General features: G+C 50.7%; 6 protein-coding genes across 6 annotated transcripts; 4 read left to right on the top strand and 2 right to left on the bottom strand.

The window, feature by feature from the left end:
• Positions 1-2,178: 2,178 nt before the first annotated feature.
• Positions 2,179-4,950, top strand: L228DRAFT_213974 (OPT superfamily oligopeptide transporter; the record flags this gene model as incomplete). Its single annotated transcript, XM_018330015.1, has 9 exons — positions 2,179-2,482; positions 2,551-2,575; positions 2,633-2,916; positions 2,974-3,024; positions 3,082-3,256; positions 3,308-3,619; positions 3,686-3,976; positions 4,046-4,435; positions 4,506-4,950. The coding sequence occupies 9 exons, from the start codon at positions 2,179-2,181 to the stop codon at positions 4,948-4,950; spliced, it is 2,277 nt and encodes a 758-aa protein (XP_018185998.1).
• Positions 4,951-6,593: 1,643 nt separating this feature from the next.
• On the top strand, positions 6,594-8,335 carry L228DRAFT_250133 (protein kinase). Its single transcript, XM_018333251.1, has 4 exons — positions 6,594-7,323; positions 7,383-7,690; positions 7,747-7,912; positions 7,989-8,335. The coding sequence occupies exons 1-4, from the start codon at positions 7,005-7,007 to the stop codon at positions 8,174-8,176; spliced, it is 981 nt and encodes a 326-aa protein (XP_018185999.1). The 5' UTR covers positions 6,594-7,004; the 3' UTR covers positions 8,177-8,335.
• Positions 8,336-9,917: 1,582 nt separating this feature from the next.
• L228DRAFT_270516 (MFS general substrate transporter) lies at positions 9,918-12,673 on the top strand (the record flags this gene model as incomplete). Its single annotated transcript, XM_018335415.1, has 4 exons — positions 9,918-10,131; positions 10,194-10,908; positions 10,961-12,384; positions 12,486-12,673. The coding sequence occupies 4 exons, from the start codon at positions 9,918-9,920 to the stop codon at positions 12,671-12,673; spliced, it is 2,541 nt and encodes an 846-aa protein (XP_018186000.1).
• Positions 12,674-13,370: 697 nt separating this feature from the next.
• L228DRAFT_270517 (hypothetical protein) lies at positions 13,371-14,141 on the bottom strand (the record flags this gene model as incomplete). Its single annotated transcript, XM_018335416.1, has 1 exon — positions 13,371-14,141. The coding sequence occupies one exon, from the start codon at positions 14,139-14,141 to the stop codon at positions 13,371-13,373; it is 771 nt and encodes a 256-aa protein (XP_018186001.1).
• A 1,154-nt stretch (positions 14,142-15,295) lies between these two features.
• L228DRAFT_27892 (GPI2-domain-containing protein) lies at positions 15,296-17,390 on the top strand. Its single transcript, XM_018335644.1, has 3 exons — positions 15,296-15,868; positions 15,929-16,715; positions 16,804-17,390. The coding sequence occupies exons 1-3, from the start codon at positions 15,454-15,456 to the stop codon at positions 17,198-17,200; spliced, it is 1,599 nt and encodes a 532-aa protein (XP_018186002.1). The 5' UTR covers positions 15,296-15,453; the 3' UTR covers positions 17,201-17,390.
• L228DRAFT_250138 (Annexin) lies at positions 17,218-20,604 on the bottom strand. Its single transcript, XM_018333252.1, has 2 exons — positions 18,174-20,604; positions 17,218-17,862 (listed from the first exon to the last, which is right to left on the bottom strand). Exons 1-2 carry the CDS (start codon positions 20,262-20,264, stop codon positions 17,536-17,538), a joined length of 2,418 nt encoding a protein of 805 aa, XP_018186003.1. The 5' UTR covers positions 20,265-20,604; the 3' UTR covers positions 17,218-17,535.
• Positions 20,605-21,041: the final 437 nt, after the last annotated feature.

The following is a 21,041-nucleotide window of genomic DNA, read 5'->3' on the forward strand; positions in this document are numbered from 1 at the left end:
TCTAATCTCCTTAGCTTCAACTTTCTCACCCGTACGATTTCATGTTTGCAGGACACCTGGCCGTAGTAAGCGCGCATGGAACTGATCAGGTGAGAAGAAGCTGGATAGGCCCCCGCAAACACGCGATAGAGATTGATAAAATTCGTTGTGTACGGCTAGCTATCAGGTACGGAAGTAAGCATAACATGGGGCAAAAGGCTCAGAGCCTTCTTGCTGGAGAGTATGGAGTATCTTCCGGCCACAAGGCGCATGACGGTGGCCGTGCACAGTGTCACATTCTTCTAGAATGTCGAGAGAGTTACGCCGAGTGATGAGGGCACTAACGAAAGTTGACTTTCTGCCGTCGACGCCATTTAGGATGGGGATTGTGCTTGTGGCACAGTAAAAATACAAATGTTGGGTTGCTCTGCTTTGATACTCGAAGTCGGACAGCCCATAGCCTACACGCGCTGCATCATGAAATAGATTCCTTTCCGGGCTTCATCGAGCAATTGGATTTCCTAGTGACTCTTGGCATTTGCCGGGTCTGAAGAGGGATTAAATACAGCCTGTGCATAGATAATGATGTCCGCTCCAAAAGACAAGCCCATCACCTTTTAGAAGAGGGTAAGTCCGTCGTCTGTCTAGACTAATAAGAAAGGTCATCACGGCCTGTCAAAGGTTGCCAAGAGACGATGGCTGCTGGATAGCAAGAGACAGCCGGCGCTAGAGGGCAGTAGTAATACTGCTAGATATATACTTATTACTTGGCGGCAATATTTGTGAAGCTTTCTTGTAAAAAATGCGATGATACCTGAATGGGTCTGACATCCGTCTTGGCACGCACGACAATTGCCCTTTTCAAAACCAGTCGCTTTATCAGTTGCGATGGTGTATACGTTTTACTCTGTACGATACGAATAACCGGCGGCAGCGGGCAGTATTATCAGCATCAGGAGGAGAAAGGTGACACTTCCTGCTTATGACCACTTCCCGCCAAAACAGTGGCGTCAAGGACAGATTCGATCGGCGTTGTTGATGATAATCTGGTTTGTCGAACAGCTAACTGGCTCCGTTCCCGCCTCCATTAGCATCGTGCGATCTACAGAAAGCGCCCGTTTGGTTGTACTTGTAACTTGACTGAACTCTCTTTTCCGACGCACTAAACAACGAACCCTTTCCCATCATATCATATTTCTACCTATCAAACTTCTATTATGAATGGTAATTACAACGGCTGGGTTAATCGCTAATGAATTCAATACACCCATCTTTGGCCAAGGCGCAATAATACTCCACCATGAGACCATTATTGCGAATGTCCCATGCATCCGGTTTCTCTCGCTTTCCCTTGTCGGAGCTCTACAAGTAACACTGCAACAGCCTTGATGCAGCTGGAAATCACCTGAATGGCCATAGGACGGGAAGCAAAACACGTTCTTTTACGAATTGAAAAGATTATGCAATTAGACTTGCTTCCATTTTCTTCAGCCCTCTGTTTCTAAGCTACACATGCTGACTCTTTATTTGCACTGCTATTCGTTGCTTTTCCTGCTGAGCTTTACTGCGGGTGGTTACACTTGTGCAGTTGCCCTTGCTCGCTGCAAGGATCTTACGGGCCCAGAACCTTCACCTTTCCACATTGCTGCTCTCGCTGCCCTCTGGCTCTCGTTTTGTTGCCCGACGGCCTCGTTTCCCCCCCTCGTGCCCCCACCCCCTTCGACTTTTGCGATCATGTTCCCGAAGATGCCAAGATCGTCCTTGACTATGGCAGGAAGGAGCTCAACCCAGCCATGCTGGGCTGGGCTGGGCTAGCTGGAGATTCAACCCTGTCGTTGGACAAGGGTTCCTTCTTCGACTTCGTTGCCTCACACCTTAGCTGTGCTGTACCTGTACCATTGAGCTGTTGGTGGCTATCTATCGGACCTGGGTGCGTTGCTATCGCCTCTTGCAGGCCTCTCGTGTGCCGCATGAGGTTGATCATGTCTCGCGGGATGTGCGATTCAATGGTCTTTGGTGGCTTGAGCGTTGCTTGAGCCTTTCTTGCTTCCAATGGGGACATGAAACATATAATGGAGCTCTACGCCCCCCTCCCTTCGCATTGTCTGAATTGAAGGGTCTCTTGATTCCCTTTTTGCTAGTAACCCGAATCTATCTCATTACGTTACCGCCGCAACCATGTCCGACGGTCACGACCACATGCAGAGTCGTGGCATTGGGCCCACAGTAGTGTCGGGCTTCAATGTCATCGAGGATCTCCCAAACGGAGAGAGGGTCGTCCGTAGAGCATCCGTGGATCCAAATGGCATCAGCGAAAAGATTGGAGACATCAAAGACGGCTCTGCCGTCAGTATCACCGAGGAAGAGATTGAGGCGCCTGATCCTTTTAAGCCTTTTCCGCATGACCCGGGTGTTCCGGAAGAAACCAACATTTTGCGAGTTCGAAGTATTTTCATTGGCCTCGTTTGTGGAGCGTTGGTGAATGCCTCGAATGTTTATCTTGGTTAGTACATTATGCGTCTGTCAAGGCAAGGACTGGTTTTTTTTCTAATGTTTCGTGATTTTTTATAGGTCTCAAGACAGGATGGACATTTTCGTAAGATACCTATCGGGTGTAACTGGCCATTCGTGATGACTGACAAGCTATTGTTAGAGCTAATCTGTTCGGCGCCATTCTTGGATTCGCTGTCATCAAGTTCTGCTCGAATACATTTGCCAAAAATTTCCCCATCTTGGGCGGGGACTTTGGTCCAAAGGAGAACAATATTATCCAAACATCTGCCACCGCTGCTGGTGGATTGAGCAGTATTTTTATATCCGCCCTTCCCGCCCTCTATCAGTTGAACCTTATGAGCGATGATCCCAAAAAGGACTACTGGAGGATTGTCTCTTTTACTACTGTCTGCGCCTACTTTGGCTTCTTCTTTGCTACACCTCGTAAGTGGAGCCTTTCTGATACGCTGTTAAGCTATATCAACTGACAGGTCCGAACAGTTCGAAAATTTTTCATCATTTACCTCGCCCGTGAACTCCGGCTGGTTTTCCGTGAGTAGCCCCGATGAAGAGTTATTTTTTCGGCAAATTATTGACTGGTGTTTCAAGCTACTGGCACTGCCACTGCCATGACCATTCGTTCTATGCACGCAGCGATTGGTGGTGCTGCCATTGCAAAGGCCAAGACAAAGGCAATGGGAATCGCGTTTGCTGGTGCCTGCACTCTGAGAGTAGTGTCGCAGTATTGCATTGGTATTCTCTGGGACTGGCACATTTTCACTTGGTACGTTGTTTCTGCCTAGTGAACAAGCACCTGAGACTGACCGCAATACAGGTTCTACATTTGGGGCCACTACAAGAACCTGGCCATCAATGTGGAGAACTGGGGATGGTATGTTGAATGGACGCCCGCCTTTATTGGCTCCGGCATGATTGTCGGTCTCAATCCCTCCTGGTCCTTCTTCTTTGGCAGCGTCGTTGCCTGGGGTATCATTGGCCCTGCCCTGGTTCACAATGGCGCCGCATACGGTGTACAAGCCTTGGGTCCAGATGGTCCTGAGAAGTGGCAAGACTACATTACTTTTGCTTCCCTCCACCTGAAAGACGCCAAAAACAACCCCAGTCCTAGATACTGGCTCCTCTGGCCGTGAGTGACATGAAGATTCACCGCAAAATATTTTGGCGATTTTCAGCGGCTAACTTGGTTGTCTAGTGGTGTCTTGACTATGATCGTCGTCAGTTTTACCGAACTCTTTTGTCAGTACAAAGTCTTGTACTATACAGGTATTTCACTGTGGAGAGCTGTTGCCATGTCTCTCAACGCAACTTTCCAAGCTATGAAGAAAGATGTGCCCTGGATCAGAAAACAAGCCTCAATCGAGGAAAAGCACACTGTTCAAGACTTTGCCACAGAGGATGAGCTGGTCAAGTGGTGGATGTGGGCTCCCGGGCTATTGGTCGTCATTATCTGTACTTGCGTTGTCCTCGGGCTGCAATACAACATGTGAGTATCTGCTTCTACATCCTGCGCCATTGGTCACGATATCTGACACTTTCTTCTACTACTCTAAAGGCCTGTTGGAATGTCACTTCTCGCAGTTTTCCTTGGATTCATCTTCTCCTTCTTGGCCATTCAGTGCACTGGCGTCACGGATATTACCCCTCTGACTGCCGCATCCAAGGCATCCCAGCTTGTGCTCGGTGGCGCAACCCGCGGCGAGCACTGGTCCATCAAGCGTGCTCTGACGCTCAACCTTATCGGCGGCACTATTGCCTCTGGTTCCGCTAACCAGTCTTCGGACCTGACGACCGATTTCCGAGTCGGATTCTTACTGCGGACTCCTCCAAAGCAGCAGTGGATCGCACAGGGAATCGGCTCCGTCGTTGCCATTTTCCTCGCTCCTGGAATGTTTGTCTTGTTTACAAAAGCCTATCCTTGCATTATCGACCTTGAAGCTGATACGTAAGTTTCTTTCTCTGGAAAAAGAATTCTATGAAGCCAAGGAACCATTCCGCTAATGCACGCTTCACAGCTGCGCTTTTGCTGCCCCATCCGTCTCCGCATGGCGTGCTGTCGCGCAGGCCGTGACTGACCCGGTATTCCCTGTCCCAACCTCATCCGGCATCTTCTCTGTCATCTTCGCCGCCTTCGGTGCCCTGCTCGTCATCTTCCGTACATTCTACCTCACTGGCTCTCGCGAGAAATACCGTGTCTGGGTGCCCAACATGATGGCCGTCGCGCTTGCATTTGTCCTGCCCCAGACGCAATACGGTACCGCCATGGCCATCGGATCCACCGCCTCGTATATCTGGGCTAAGAAGAGCCCTGTCAAGTTTGACATTTACTGCTATGCCGTCGCCGCAGGTCTCATTGCTGGCGAGGGTATTGGCGGAGTCATTAATGCCATCTTCCAAGTCGCTGGTATTTCGGGAGACAAGTACGGTACCAATATTGCTTGTCCTGGAGATTCTTGTTAATCGTCTCTGTCGCTTCTTCCGTAATGTTTCTTTTCTGGATTTGGTTCATCAGGCTTCCTCAAGCAAGCGACGATCCTGTGGTCATTATACCCACGCGCTACTCTTTTTAACGATGATAATATTAGAGTTTGTAATACCCGGACCTGTGAATTCCCAGATCAAGTTAGTTTTACCGCTTGCAGTTGAGCGCCCCGATACGCCGTCATGTAACCTCCTCCGTTGCCTCCAACATAAAAGACCCCGACGTTCGTCGTCCACGCCAGCCTAAAGAGCCAACTATAAATGTCCTGAGCAGCCATCATCTCGTAAAATGGTACTGCTTTTCGGGCAGTCGTTTTCGTGAGAGTGGAAAGCAGCTTTGTGTCAGTTTTTTTGCTAGGAGGAGGTTTGATCTTTTCTGAGGGCTTTTGTGCCTGGCAGGTTTGGTGGTTCCTGAGGGCCATTGGTGATACTTTGAAGTTCCGCAGCTATCAGCGGGCACACGGTCTGAAATTGTCTCTAGAATTGTATGCATCCTAGTCTAATCTACTCCTTCAACTTTGGTTTTTACACACTAAGCTACTGTACTGGACGGCTAATGAGAGATTCTTTGACGCTCAAGCAGTTGCGCGCTGGTTGTGTTTGACAGTGGAGGCAGCGAGTGAGCCCTTGATTGGTCAAACTTGGTACTCCTTTCTCCACATTGGAGTGGGAGTTAGGCTTCCAGCAGGCTTTGTCTAGTTCATCATTGATATTTTTGGGATACGAGACCATTTGGCGAAGGGACCAAAATACCACCCTGCTTTTGGTAACTCTATCAGACATTTGATAGATCCCCTCGGGGCATGTTACCCGCAGTCTTTCAATCCCCTAGGGGAATTTTCCCTTGGGTGATTAAATCCTCAGGGGCTAACTCCCCGGGGACTTTATTGCCCTAGGTCCTCAAACTCCATGCTCCAATTTTTGCATAAAGCTTCTTTTCCCACAAAGCTCACATCTTTGAGCTCTGGGAAGGCTCGGGCGCTCGTCGATGGATCACGATCGCGACGTCTTGAACATCGATTCTCACGCACTCGATTCCCGTGCCAATGCTTCCCTCTTCCTCAAGGCTGAATTTTAATTCACACTCCAGTCCTAATCAATCTTGGCAATCTCTAAATTCAGAACTCGTTCAACCTAAAATATAGTGTCGCTTCATACTGGCTACTTTGACGTAGTATAACCCTCGGGTGCCCCAAAGAAATGTGATAATGATTGGTCAGCCGCTACTCTTTTCTCCACATTGAAGTTGTGGTTAGATGAAACCGTTGATTGGTGGATGATACCATCACATCGGGTACCAAGGTCCATACAAGGTACCTCTAGTCACTACCTTATCCGTACCCTCTAGTTAACCCTCTTGGGTTCCCTAGGCAACTATAGAGTACAAACAATCCATTTACAAAGGTACGGAAGTCTCCCTCGTTGATTGACTTCCAATATTTTGTCTAGGTAGTTTTATTGGTCTTGACTACGTGCGCAGCCTAAAACATTTAGTAACGCCAAGCGTCCGCTTCGCATATACGTATGAATAAGCGCCTTGCAGTCAACGGTCGCGATCACCTGACTTAATGATCTTCGACATCCTTCGCTAGTCTTTTGGAGATCCCATCATCTTCCAATATCTCCGAGTCAACATGAAACAGATTCATTTTGCTATCTCTTCCATCTTAAAGATGCTTACATGATAAAGCTGCCTTCCTTCCTTCAGATCATGTTGTCATCACTTTTGCGGTCTTTGCCCAAGCTCGGACGGAAGTGGAAGCCCCTTAATTTCTCCAACCCGAACTTTGTTCGGATACCTGAGCAGCACAAAATTGAAGAAGAGACCCTCCCAGACTATATTGCTTCCCGGTATTATCCTACTCGAATAGGAGAAGTCATCAAGGAACGATATCAAGTCGTAGGCAAATTAGGATTTGGATCTACCTCAACTGCGTGGCTTGCACGGGACATGAAGTGGGATCTCTATTGAGATATAACTACTCGGATCCAGTCTGCTTATGCACTACAATTACAGTGGCTGTCGTTATGTCATGCTCAAAATCTTCGTCCAGGCTTCGTCTATGGGCCAGCAAGTAGATGACGAGCTCAAGATGTATAGACGCATGGAGCAATCCCCAAAAGGCCATCCCGGTCGTAACGCTGTCAGAACGTTACTTGATACTTTTTACATCGATGGGCCTGAAGACAAGCATCGATGCCTCGTGCATCGCCCATTATGGGAGAGTGTTTTGACTTTCTTACGCCGCAACCCGGTAGAGAGGCTGCCTTCAGCGGTCGTAGCGTTCGTTCTTCGGCGCCTTTTTTTGGCGTTGGATTATCTACATACGGAGTGTCAGATCATACATACTGGTTTGTGGCCTGATCTGTCCTCCCTACTTCTATAACTTACTTACTCCTTTTTCTATTAGATATAAAGGCCGATAATATTATGCTCGGGATCAACGATGATTCGGTCTTTAGCGACTTCGAGGAGAAGGAGCTTCAACGCCCTGTGCCGAGGAAGGAGGTGGACATGGACGGGAGAACAATCTACATGTCCCGGGATCTTAGAATGCCTAATGATTTGGGTGCCCCAGTGCTATGCGATTTTGGTTCGGCCATGCTCGGCAACCAATACCACACGGAATTCATTCAACCTAATATCTATCGAGCGCCGGAAGTGATTCTAGGAGTTCCATGGACGTATAGCGTCGATATATGGAACGTGGGATGCATGGTATGATAAACAGCCTGATTATTACAGTGTGAAAATTGCTGAAAGCTAGGTCATAGATTTGGGACATTTACGAAGGTGGTTCCTTGTTCACCGGCCAAGACCCCGAATTTCAGAAGTATCGAAGTCGAGCCCACCTCGCTGACATGATAAATCTTCTTGGTCCCCCGCCGCCTAGTCTTCTTGCCCAAGGGGAGCTAAGAGACAAATTCTTCCCTGGTGAAGGCAAGTCAAGCTTCTTGTTATTAAGTATCTGGTGTATCCTGGTATCCAAATCCGCTAACTATATACGACTCTCCAGGTGATTTCCGCACTAAGAATTTATTAAAGGATCAGGTCCCGCTTGAGGAGCTGGAGACTACTCTCGAGGGAGAAGAGGAGAGAGAGGCTTTTTTACGCCTAATGCGAAAAATGCTGCAGTGGGAGCCCGGCAAGCGTAGCTCCGCTAAGGAGCTAGGGGAGGACGAATGGATACATAAGCATTTGTAATTAAGTATGCATCAAGAAATGAAATTCTACAGAGCCTTTGCCTGAGGACCGTGGCACCGGTGGCACCAGTGGCAGCGCGGCGAGCGGTAGTCGACACCGTCTCAGGCCTCGACTTATTTATCTACCCATTCCTTGCGGGCGACTTGCTTCGTCTGAGCCAAAACCATCTATCTTTTCTACTTCCTCCATGCTCAGTGCACCTTGGTCGACTGCTTCAGTCTAGAGTCTCTGCCTTCACCATGAAACCCGCTGAATTAGCGCGCACTTCATGGTGCGTCAAGAGGGCGTATCGCCTCAGCGTGACGCTCTGCCCGGAGAGAGTTTCCATTCAAGCAGGATATGAGCCCTTGGGTTCCAGAACTACGGAGTAGCCTCGAGTTCCAGACTAATCTCGAGTTCCAGGACGCTTTCCTAGTGCGTGTAATTTAAGGTACCAAAGCGGAACACATTAATCGGCGTTACATGTGGTCAATGATTGGGTGGAGCGGGGCGTGAGAAAGTCCGAGACCGAAGCATGGCGTTTATCTGCGCGCCATGACGCATGGTGCATCAAATCAAGTCAAGTTGCATTATATGATAACCCTCAACTTACGTGTATCGTTCAAATAATGTATGGCTTAAACTGGGAAAAACCTTTGAAGGCCCCAACACAAGAATGGTGTTGTTACATTTCTCGCGACGCTTTTCTGAGGGCAAGGGACAGGGCGAACAGTGCCCCTAGTATTGTTTGTCGACCACGTGGTGTAAGGTTGAGAATGATTGGCAGGGTACGTGGAGACGCGTCGTTGGGACTGCAAAAAGGACATTCCAGTATCCAGGTTTCGTCGCCAGTTAATTAAAGGAGAGAAGGGTCAGACGACTGACCGGCACCCTCGTGTCTGGAGGTCATCTCACCTTCCATGAACAATGTGGCTGCATTACGCTCAGACATGTTTTAAACCATCAACCTGTGTTGACAATATGTTCAACTACTAACTACCTTAGTTAGGCTTGATCAGTTTGCTAGATGGTAACTTAGAGAGCGGTACAGGCACCACGAGTCTCGAGGTCTCGGCAAGAGCGCCAGTCAGTTTGTGACGGGTAAGGTTAAACTGCCCATGACGCCACACGGAACATTTGATAAGGCTCCACCGCTTTATCGACAACTTGACCCTCCCTCTCTAGGGCGAAATTTATCTCCTACCCTTTGTGTCCCGCACAATCCGAATAGGAGTCCCTTGATGGGTGTTGAATTATTGACTATTATCTCTATTATCATTATCAATTGGGTGTCATCTTGTCTCTCCAAATCTTCGTGCCAGCAGGTGGATGGCGGGCCCATCATCTGTCTCAGTCATCTTCTACACTAGCTTGACAGTCACGACTCCCTAGTTTTAGTCCCGTCCATCCATCAATCATTTCTATAATCCATTATTATACTGAGCCTTTGGACACCATTGTTCATCTCTTTGTTTCTTTCTCGCATACTAGTAATAGTATCTCTCTTGCGGCCGAGTCTCCTTTTGATCGCAAGTCGCTCCGCTCCTTCCTTGAACGCCTATTACCCAGGTGTTGACTCATCTTTTGCCCGTTCGATTCGAGACACGCTTTCAAGATGCAGCGGTAGCGTTATTTGAACCTACAACAACATCGAATGGATTAAATGCGAGGGGTATAATCTGGGATCTTGACCTTTTCGATACTCCGATATTCCGCGACAGCTTTGGGCACATCCCAGTGCTGATATCTGGACCCTCTCGCAATGGAAAGCACGGAGAAGCCACCGGCTGCACAAGGCCAGGGCCAAATTCCCAAAGCAAAACGATCATGGATAAACCGTTTTCGCAGCCAACCTAGCGATGCAGCTGGGCATCGGGGCGGCGCGGAGTCGGTGGAAGATTTGGAGAATCAAAAGATTCGCCCGGCGAAATGGTGCTTGGGCATTTTGAATGACCCAGAGACTGTTGAAGTACCTGGTCAGTCTATTTTAAATTCCTATGCGCCCTCTCCAAACACGAGCTAATATGTGAGCTGTCAGGATCTGTACTGTTGCTCTCAACATCTGATCATAATGCTCCTTTGGGGCTTCGTAATACGCCCGCACGTACGTCGGCTTCTTCGATACCGTCATTTCGCTACCCTCCTCCGCAACCACGGCACAAAGCAGGGACACCAGCTGAAGAAAAGAAACGAACTGCGGATGGTCAAATCATTTTGGATCCACAACCGGATGACTCTCTCAATGATCCGTTGAACTGGCCCGCATGGCGCCGAGATTCTGCCCTATTGTCACTTGGTCTCTACTGTCTGCTTGGAGGTGGAATGACGCCAGTCCTTGCTGCGGGGTTCAACAATGTCGCGGCTGATTACCATGTGTCGATACCCAAAGTTGCCTTGACCACGGGATTGTACATGATGGGTCTCGGTGTTGGCTCTGTGATAGTGTCGCCGACTGCCATTATCCTTGGAAAGCGACCAGTCTATCTTTTGGGCGCTATAGTCTTTTTACTGTCATCCGTATGGTGTGCGCTCTCTCCCAATTACGCTTCCCTTGTCGTGGCCCGGGTTATCATGGGCATCGCAGTCAGTCCCTGCGAGTGTCTTCCTTCTGCTACTATTGCGGAAATTTTCTTCTTGCATGAAAGAGCATACCGAGTTGGCATCTATACGCTTTTGCTTCTTGGTGGAAAGAACCTCGTGCCTTTGGTCGCTGCTGCCATTATCCAGCGGTTAGGCTGGCGTTGGGTGTTTTGGTAAGTCTGGAATATCCCTGCCTTTGGAAAGCCCCTGTTAACAAACGGATAGGATCGTCGCAATTATTGTCGGCTTTTGCTTTGGACTGTTGTTTCTATTTGTTCCAGAGACTTTTTGGGACCGCACACCACGTCCAAAAAAGCAGAGACCCACATTGTCCGAACAGCTCTCGAGCGTACTTCATTACCACCACCACCACCGGCAGGAACCACATCGTAAATGTACGGGTACTCTGGGCGGGGAGATGGCTACGGATGCTGAGACTGAGAAATCAGTTCCCGGCACTCCGATCGCGCCAGCCTGCTCTGGTACAATAGCGCACAGACGACAACAGCGGAATGCGCATGTAGAGTTTACAGACGGCGATGATAAAGCCGATGGAGACGGCACGACGTCGCGGAAAAGTGAGGATGGGGTTCAGACACCCTTGACTCTTTCAGGATTTGGCTTCTCTCATACGAATTCCGCAGCAGCATCGGATCCACCAGCGCTACAGTCTGCACTATTTCCTGCTCGAGAAGAACAAGCTCTTTCTGAGCCGTCTGAACTCCATCACTGGCCTTGTCCAGCGTCGCATCAAGCTTCTTTGGCGGTCACAATGTCTGATTCAGGAGCGGGTGTCCGACCCAGCACACCAGATCTTCACAACTTCAATTCGCCATTTTACGAAGGTGTCCAGCGAAAGGACACGGACTATTTTAACAAGGATGGCGAACCCCTAGAGTCTCCACGGCGTGTTTCACGGTCTCTGCGAAGATTTACATTTCCTCTCAGCATGAAAAGTTCTTCTCATCATCGAAACTCAGCATCTCAATCTCGAATTCGGTCTCGGCCTGCTACAGCTGACGGGGTAATGTCGCCGCCGCTACCACTGTCGATGCGATATACCAAGGAATTGCAATCGCAGCCACCAAAGTCTTTTGTACAGACTCTGAAACCGTGGAACGGGAGGTTGCGGCATGAACACTGGTTTCGGATCGCGTTTCGGCCTTTTATCCTGTTTGCCTATCCGTCCGTGCTGTGGAGCACGGTAATTTATTCGCTCAGCGTTGGCTGGTTGATTGTGCTGTCCGAATCTGTGTCTGAGATTTACCGCAACAGAGAGACGTACAATTTCAGCTCGCTCTCGGCGGGGCTGATTTACGTTGCGCCCTTTGTCGGCGGCGTGCTCGGAACCGCCGTGGCAGGCCGAGTCTCAGACATTATTGTGCGGTACATGAGTCGCCGCAATGGTGGGGTGTATGAGCCCGAGTTTCGGCTCGTCATGGCCATTCCCATTGCCATTTCGACCAGCATTGGATTAATGGGATATGGATGGAGCGCTCAGATTCACGACCACTGGATCGTGCCGACAATCTTCTTTGCCATTATCAGTTTCGGCTGCTGTCTCGGCAGCACCACCTCCATTACCTTTTGCGTCGACTGTTATCGGCAGTATGCGGGCGAGGCCCTGGTCACTATGAATTTTTCAAAAAGTAGTTCCCCCCGCGTCCTCTTGTCCCTGCACGCCATTTCCATGTCCCATTTCCCGCGCCGTTCCGAACGTGTTCTTCGTATGCTAACCTTGATGGTCTAGATATCTTTCATGGCCTCGTCTTCTCGCTCTTCTTCAATCGCTGGCTCGCCGCTGATGGCGCCAGGACCGTCTTTCTTTCCCTGGGCGGGATCCAGCTGTTCTGCCTCTTGTTCACGATACCCATGTACATTTTTGGTAAAAGAGCGCGCATGTGGACGGTCCGACGGAACCTGATGGAGAAGTTTTGATTTTTTTTTTTTCCTGCTGTTCGTCCCGAACGGTCCACCCAACATTTCAGTCGAGACCTTTATTTTTTGTTTCATTGTTTTGTCTTGTCACACTTGAATAGAGTTGACGAGTAAAGGCGCTTTACTCGTCGCTTTTATTTTCCGTCTCTTGGATATGGCGTTTGTCGTTTGTCGGTTTGTTGGTTTGACTCGGGTTGTCTCACTTGAGCTGTCTTTTTGGCAAAGTGCATTGGATCTGCCAAAGTGTCTCAGCCTCTCGTCTGTAGCCACAGTGGCACTTGATGTGTATAGTAGCGCGTATGGTGTATGGTAGCTTTGCGGCCCTTTTCTCTTTTTTTTTTTATTTTGGGTTAGGTTGGGTTGCGGGGCGGGGAGGAGACGAGTAGATCCGTGGCATTTGCATTTGCATTGACAATGGCGTCAGGTATACTACAGCCTGTATTCACATTGGATGCTTGAGTCGAGATTTGACTGTTAGACCATCACGTCATGTTCGACCTCAACACACTCAACACACGCATTTGAATACGTTCCATACGTGTATGACAAATGAGAAACGGAGTCTCCGAGTATAGTATAACTATAACTATAACTATAACTATAACGTATATGTATGATATGATCATCCAGAATTTTTATTATCCATCTACCATCGACCCAAAAACAGGACAGGTTCTCAGTCGTCGGTCGTCAATCGTCAGTCGTCAGTCCCATCTCTGAATGGCCGCTTCGCTCGTCTTGCTGCTTTTGCGGCATGCGCTGCGTGGCGCGACATTTCGAGCAACACCGCAGTAGGCAGCGGCCGGTTCTCGTCAACGACCTTGCTCCACTGCATTTGATGTGGAGAGTCACAGTCGTCGTCCCCGTGGTCGTCGTCATAGTCGTCGTCTAAAAGTACGGCTTGGTCGAGGAGAGATGCGCATTCGGACGGGCGGTTTGAATGCTGAGCGGTGTACTCGTTTGGTGGGGAGTATGAGTAGGATGACGATGAGGAGGATAAGTAAGAGGAAGAGGAAGGAGAAGATACGAATGAACGCGACGGCGTGGGCGCAGCGGGGAGATGCTCGTCTAGAATTTCTGGCTCTTCGAGTGTAGGGGTGTATAGATCTAGGTCGTACGGCTCGTCGGACCCGTCAGACCCGTCAGACCAGTTGGATTCGTCGGGTTCGTCAGGATTGTCGGACGACTGTGTCTGAGCATGACACGGTGCGTCTAGCCCCTCGTCGGAGGAGGATGGTCGTAGTGCAAGGAGAGAATGTTTCCAGAGTGAAATGTAGTTTCTGGATAGAATTTGTATGCCATCCAGTAAAGTGGACTGTGTGCCGTCCAGCTGACGTGCGTCCTCTGATGGTTCTGAGGTGGAGACTTGCGGGGCGGAGGAGGAGGACGAAGAGGAGGATAGAGGTGCGGCGAAAAGGAGGTGAGAAAGAGCGAGGAGAGTGAGCAGGGAGAGGGTTTGTGGTTTCATCTTAAAAAAGAAGGGGTTTTTTGAAATAGATGGAAAGAAAACAAAAAGATGAAGTAGAATTGAAGTGAAAGATGTGAAATGAATGAAATGAAATGCAATAAAATGAGGGAAATGAAGAAAAGGAGAAAAAATGAGACGATTTGAAAGAAATGAAGAAAAGGAACAGGAACGAATAAAGGGAACGCAATTGGCTGGTGTCAATTGATAGATTGAGTGGTATAGTATTTTTTGAGAACAGTGTCAGAGATCAGCTACGAAGATTAGTAAATCCATTACTGTAGAATGCGAGGTATAAGAAAGTGTCGTTGGACAACATACAGATAGTCGTGATGGTATATGTGAAATTGATCATTTGTAGCGTGAGTGGTAGGAGTAGAGGACCAGCTCACATTATGCATACAACGAAAATGCAAACGATGGAAAGAGGGGAGAAGGTTGGATAGAAGGTGGGATAGAAGAATGTGGTGTATATGTACGAAGAATGAATGAAAGGATGGATGGATGGATATGGTCATGAAGCTACTTGGGTGAGCACTGAGCACAAATTGATTCGACAATCGGCAGGCTGAAACACGACAGGGTAGGGTGATAATAGTGGTGACCACAACCGGCGGAACGCATCTGTTTCTTCAAAAGTTCCAGACACTGGGCTGCCACATTGTTGTCCCATCTTTGCTGGCCAGGCGGGTCTCTGTCAGGGTCATGGTTATGGCCTTTAATAACGGGACAATTCCCATCAGTATCGCAGTAAGTATAGTATAGGGCTTACGGGGATGCCAGGGGAAATAAAAAAAAGAGGGGACATTTCTACCTCGGATCATGTTCGTATTAATTTATCTCATTTGTGCTCTTCCTCGTTCCGTGTCCGTCCGCCCCGTTGACAATGTTGATCAGCCCCAATGTGTCATCGAAATGACGGATGATGGACTATCGTCGTATTGGTGGATGAGATTTCCCTTTTCCCCGCCGAGGCGCAGCTGCTGCCTAGAGGAGTAGCCCTACAGCACTGCGCCCTTTGACAGATTCCACAATGATCATCTATCATCATCTTTTCCCTTTTTCTTAAGAGTAAAGAGTACTGGCATTGATTGAAGAGATAGTGTTAAGATATAGGGATATACAATAATGTTAAGGTATTGATGATGTGGATGATCCCGAGAGCCAAGCTTTTACCGTTGACACTAAACGTGACTAAATCATGGGTGTCTGCGCCATCCCATTCCTCTCTGATTTGACACAATTATTAGTCCACATATCTTACATCCAAACTACAACGTTGACTACAACAACATGATGCACGGCCGCTGAATCCATGCCAGCTTTCCACGACGCGGCCCCGTCTGCGCAAGGGGACGACGTCTCCTCTCACCAGCACCGCAACCTCTCCGTTCCGTCTCCTCCTCTTGCTCCTGCTCCTTCTCCTCCGTCATCCCAACCCGCCTTGTTGCACCGCACCACCAGCTCCGACCCAAACAGACTTGCCCCCGAGGACGCCTTTTTCGCACACTCGCCCCCGCGTCGTCGCCAACAACAACAGCAGCTCGTTGATGCAACACAGGCGCCAAAGCAATTGGTCTCGCAGGGTCTGTCCAATGGATCGTCGTCAACTTCGGCCGCAGCCGCCGCGGCGCTGGTCGCCAGTCGGGTGCGCGCCAAAGAACGCGGTCGCAGTGGCAGTCGCCGACGGAAAGGTGCTTGGAAGAAGCTCCTCTGGGTGAAGCAGTCTTGTACGTTTCACTTGGTTAACCGGGTCTTCAATTACTGTAAATACTGACTATTACGACCAGATCCCGACAACTACACCGACGAAGACACCTTTCTCGATCACCTCCAACGCAATCCTCGTCTTCAGCCCTACGAATTCTGGCCGCTGTTTGCCGATTCTACCGTCATCGTCCAGCACGTATGCTCCGTCATCATCTTTGCCTGCTGCTTCACCGGCATTCTCCAAGAACGAGTCTCGCCCCTCACGGTTGTCACATGGGGCAGTCTCGGCACCATTGTCGGCTGGGTCTTGTGGGATCGCTGGATCTATCAAGAAGAGGCGGCGCGGGTAGCCAAGGAACCGGGTCTGGATAATGAAGCAGAAGAGGCGGTGTCCAGTTTGAGCAACAGTGCCAGCGCCAGTTCGTCGACCAGTCTGCCGATTTCAGGTGCTGCTCCTGCTACGACTGCCACTGCTCCCCCACAACCATTAGGGCTTGGCCTGACCATCCCCGGCGCGTCGTCGGGCATTCTTGCTCCCTCGGCCAATGGTAGCTCACATCATACATCGTCGTCTTCCTCCTTTTCTCCCGTCACCACTGGCCATCCGACCGGCGCTCCGACATTTCCCAATTACAGCCGCTTTCCACCGCCCGGAGTGACCGAGTCATCTGCCTTTTCACCGCGAAACCAACAACGTCTGGCCACTGCGAAATCGGCACTGCTCATCTACTGTGCACTATTGGGTCTCAGTCCGATCCTAAAGTCCCTTACAAAGTCCACCACGAGCGACTCCATCTGGGCCATGAGCTGCTGGCTCATGTGTATCAATATCGCATTTTTTGACTATGGCGGCGGAGTAGGCGTAAAGTACGTTTCCTTTGTTCTTTTCCCTTGGATGCTACGCTTCCCTGCCAAATTTCCGTCCCATTAAGTCCCCTTACTGACTGGCTGACAGATTCCCCGCGTCGCTGTCGACCAACGCAGCGGTCATGGCATCCACCGTGCTCGCATCCCGACTGACCTCCACCCTGCACGTCTTTTCACTGACCCTCTTCTCCATTGAAGTCTTTGGCCTGTTCCCCGTGTTCCGCCGCCACCTCCAGCACCGCTCGTGGCGCGGCCACGTCGTGCTGACCATGGCCCTCATCATGGGCGCCAGCGGCAGTATGGGCGTGACCATCTCCCGAGGCGGCTGGAAAGCAGCCACCCTGGGCGTCATCCTCGGCAGCATCCTCACCGGGCTCGCCATGGGCGGCTGCAGTTGGTGGCTGATTGATTTGCAAAAGTACAAGAATGAGATTCGTGGGCCGTGGGATCCAGCCCGGCCCGTCATTCGACGGCGTTGGGACTGATTTTCTATTTACCTTTCCTGTTTATTTCCTCCGTTTAATTTCCTTCTTTTTTTTTCTATTCCTTTTTTTCCCCTTTAATTTCCTCTTTTTTAAAACCGTTATATGTTAAGATACCATGACTGTATATTATTGTATTTTATGACTATTGCCTTCATTCATTCAGCATCTGTTACTTCACTACGACCTAGTCTTCCACGATTGCCGTTGCGCCCACGTTATTACGTACTGCCCCATCCCCGTATCTTATAGTTGGTCACTTGCGCTACCAACTCCACTACCACTCTAACCCGCACTCTCATACCCTCAAGTCTAACACCACCACCACCATACACACGCTAATACCGCTTGACAAGCGCCACACAAAACTTGCCAAACTCGCCATGCGTCCTGTCCGCCACATCCTGCTCCAGCGCCACCCCGTACTTGCGCCGATAGTCCGCCTTGACCAAGTCCAGGTGCGGCCGGTCCCAGTGCACGCGCACCAGGCGGGACACCAGCAGCTCCGTCCTCTCCGGGACGACTTTACTCGAGGTTGACATAGCGGTGGTAGTACTACTAGCCACGCCCGTGGGATCGTAGTTTGCCAGGGCGTGGTGCAGCAGCATCGCGTCCCGCATGGGCCGGTTGATTACGCCGTTGAGAATGTGTGCGAGGATTTCGCCCTTCCGTCCACTGTTAGTCCGATTTGACTCTGACTCTACTTGACTCTGATAGCGTTTCTTGACTTGACTCCTGACTTCTGACCCCCACGCCCTGCCTCCCAGGTCTTGAGGTGTCATGTCGTTTTCACGTAAAGACAGACCGGGAATACACGGGTTAAGAGTGACGGTAACGGTGAAGTGAGCGTGAAGGCAAGGGTAAAGGTGACGGTGAGGTCAGGGTAAGGGTAAAGACAAGGGAAACGGGAATTTGAAGGGTAAAGGTGAAGCTAATTGGAAAGAAAGAAAGAAAGAAAGAAAGAAAGGAAACTTACGACAAGATTCGTGCTCTTGCGCAACATATCCCTGGCGAAATTACGGCCATACGTGGCCTCGTACACGCGCAGGACCTCCTTGAGATGGGCATCGCTGCGGAGCACCACTATCTTGATCATGGCCGTCTCGCCGCCTTCTTTTGCCACGAGGCTTCTATACAATTCATCCGCGTCTCTCTTCACTCCCCTCGCATCCACCCCTCTCCCGTATACTCCTCCTCCCACCCCACCCGCCCCCACCCCCGGAGCATCCTCCTGCCGTCTCTCCTCCAAGACCAACAACATCGCATAACGAAACTTATTCGCCGGCAGTTCCGCCTTCATGCACTTCTCGAGACTATTCCCATACCGCTTATCGCTAAACACGTCCTTGATGGCGCGCACTTCTGCATTCGAGCGGCCCATGAGCGCCTCAATCAGCAGTTCTCGGCGCGACGTGTTGCTCTGGTACCAGAAATTCGCCCAGTACGCCTCGCTCTCCCAGCGGCCCAGCGCGGTCGCGTAGCACGCTTTGCCAAAGGGCCCGCCGACTTTGACTTTGATGTGTTTCGCGAGGTTGACGCCCTTGCCGCCTGGTGCGATGCACGATTCTTTGTACGCGGCGCGCAGAAGCAGCATTTCGTCGGAGGTCAGGCGTGGGAGGATCGAGATGAGGGGGGCGGTGGAGGTGAAGGTGCGTGTGTTGAGTGCGGCGATGAGTGTGGATGCATCGGAGGTGATGGAGTGGAAGGCGACGGATTTGGGGCCGCCGACAGAAACGCGCGAGGAGGACCGGTGACGGGAGTGGGAGATGCGGGAAGATGAGCGGTGACGACGGTGCCGGGAAGGGGAAGAAGTGGAGGAGGATGAAGAAGAGGAGTGGTAGTGGTAATGGGGGTCAGAGGGGAAGGCGTCGAGAGAAGGAATGTCGTCGAGAGAGGAGTGAATAGGGTCAAGAGAGCTGGGCAGCATCATCGGAGACGGCATGGGTGACATGCTTTGATATGTGCCGTGGTAGGCTTCGAGCAGTGGTGAGCCGGGCGGAGCGTGGCCTGGGAGGAACGATGCAGAGGGAGCGCCGGCGCCACCGCTGACGGAGAGGCGGTGCATGCGTGGTGTGAGAGATGTGAGGCTGCTGGAAGGAGTGTGACTGTGGCCGTGGCCGGGACCAGGGCCGGGAGGAGGGTGCGGAGGTGCTCCGCCAGGACGAATCTCAACGACGTGGTGTCCTGGGCCAGAAGGACCTGGACCAGGAGAAGACACGCGGTGGGCAAGAGGTACGTAAGACGGCGATGGAGACGGCTTGGCCGCTACATAGGAAATATTCTGCGGTGGCTGCGCGTACGGGAATTGGCCAGGCATGCTTGCCCCCGACGAGGGAACGCGGTGCACGTCCGGACGGGCAGTGTAGTTGCTTGAAGGGGCAGCGTATGGCGGAGACGCAGGAAGCGTTGCGTACGACGCCTGCGGGGAGATTGGAACAGCATAATTCTGTTGCTGCTGCTGATACTGCTGCTGTGGAGATGTAGGTCTACTGTTGCCATGACCGTGGCCGAATTGGACGCTAAAGTTACCGCTCGCGCTCAGTGATGTAGATCGATCATGGCTTGGACGTGCGCCAGGTGCGCCAGGGGGAGGGGGAGGAGGGGGAGGAGAGGCGTAATTATATCCTCCCGGCATAGAATACTCAGGATGAGGCATGTAATCCCCCGGCCGAGCGTAGTTTGGGCCTGGCATCTGCGGCTCGGCGCTCTGGCGGTACGTATCTATGGCAGCATGCGTATAATTGTCCGCGTGGGCGTATATCGAATGTACACCCGCCCCGGATTGGCCGCGGTGGACATCATACTGAGGCGCGCTGGTCTGCGTGTATGACGTTGGAGGAGAAGCAGACGAGCCCGGCCCTGCGCGAGGAGCGGCATACTGATATGATACCGGCGCGGCGTATTCATAGTCGTACCCGTGCCGATCTGGCTCCTCGGGAGCAGCAGCAGCAGCAGCATAAGGATTCGGCGACGGCGCGCGGGAGTGTGAGCGTGAGCGCGATCTCTCGCGGCCGCCGGGAGACTTGGACCGCCCACGTGCGCGAGCATCATGCGCTGAAAGAGACATTCTCGGGATGTCGTAGTGTCGTAGTAATGCTGTAACGTCGTAAGGTGAAAAGAAGGGTATCAGGAAATCAAGATACAAGACAATTCAGGAGAAGACAGTAAAGATATGATAAAGTCCGGCAAAAGGAATATTCGTCGTGGCACAAGGCGGGGTATCCAGGCGGTGAAGCTCCAAAGCGATGCTGATGAGGATGATGATGCGGGGCAGCAATTTCAACACTGAAGCACTGAAGCACTGCTCAGCAACAGCGACAAGGACGAAGCAATTGAACAGAAATATTGCGATCTAATATACTCTGTATATCGGCCAGAAAAAGAAGCAGCGCGCGCACGCGACAATGATACAAATAAAGAAAGAGAAAATTAAAAAGAGGGGCTGGTCTCGGAGCGCAGCACGATAATAAATAGTTTTCTCAATAGAGTACTCTGTACCATAGCTCTCTCTTCTGGGTCAGCAAGCAAGCACGGCTAGACTGTGGATCTGATCTCCACAGGGTTCTTTGCTCTCTCCACAAGGGACCCTCGGACCCCTTTGGTCAATTTCGGTCGGTTGAACCGCGCGCGACGGCAGGTTTGCGGCACAGTGTTTGACCAGAGGATATCCCTGGTGAACGCATATGAGATGTCAAATTTCTCTTCTTTCTTCGTAGAGTAGATATTTCGAGATACAACTCGAATTAGAAAATGCTTGAATAGACGACCTAAATTATCGTGAAGAGGTCGAGTTTCAGATTGGTTAATTTTGGCCCCCACATGATCATTTCCGTTTGTTCAGCCT

The sequence above is a fragment of the Xylona heveae genome (assembly GCF_001619985.1).
Source record: "Xylona heveae TC161 unplaced genomic scaffold L228scaffold_10, whole genome shotgun sequence".
In the NCBI taxonomy this organism is placed as follows: Eukaryota; Fungi; Ascomycota; class Xylonomycetes; order Xylonales; family Xylonaceae; genus Xylona; species Xylona heveae.

Coding starts and splice junctions, on each gene's coding strand:
- L228DRAFT_250133 (XM_018333251.1), top strand. CDS start 7,005: ATGCTCAAAATCTTCGTCCAGGCTTCGTCTATGGGCCAGCAAGTAGAT. Junction 7,691..7,746: donor TATGGAACGTGGGATGCATG/GTATGATAAACA, acceptor GCTAGGTCATAG/ATTTGGGACATTTACGAAGG. Junction 7,913..7,988: donor CAAATTCTTCCCTGGTGAAG/GCAAGTCAAGCT, acceptor ACGACTCTCCAG/GTGATTTCCGCACTAAGAAT.
- L228DRAFT_27892 (XM_018335644.1), top strand. CDS start 15,454: ATGCCAGCTTTCCACGACGCGGCCCCGTCTGCGCAAGGGGACGACGTC. Junction 15,869..15,928: donor CCTCTGGGTGAAGCAGTCTT/GTACGTTTCACT, acceptor TATTACGACCAG/ATCCCGACAACTACACCGAC. Junction 16,716..16,803: donor GGCGGCGGAGTAGGCGTAAA/GTACGTTTCCTT, acceptor ACTGGCTGACAG/ATTCCCCGCGTCGCTGTCGA.
- L228DRAFT_250138 (XM_018333252.1), bottom strand. CDS start 20,264: ATGTCTCTTTCAGCGCATGATGCTCGCGCACGTGGGCGGTCCAAGTCT. Junction 17,863..18,173: donor GCAAGAGCACGAATCTTGTC/GTAAGTTTCCTT, acceptor AGTGGACGGAAG/GGCGAAATCCTCGCACACAT.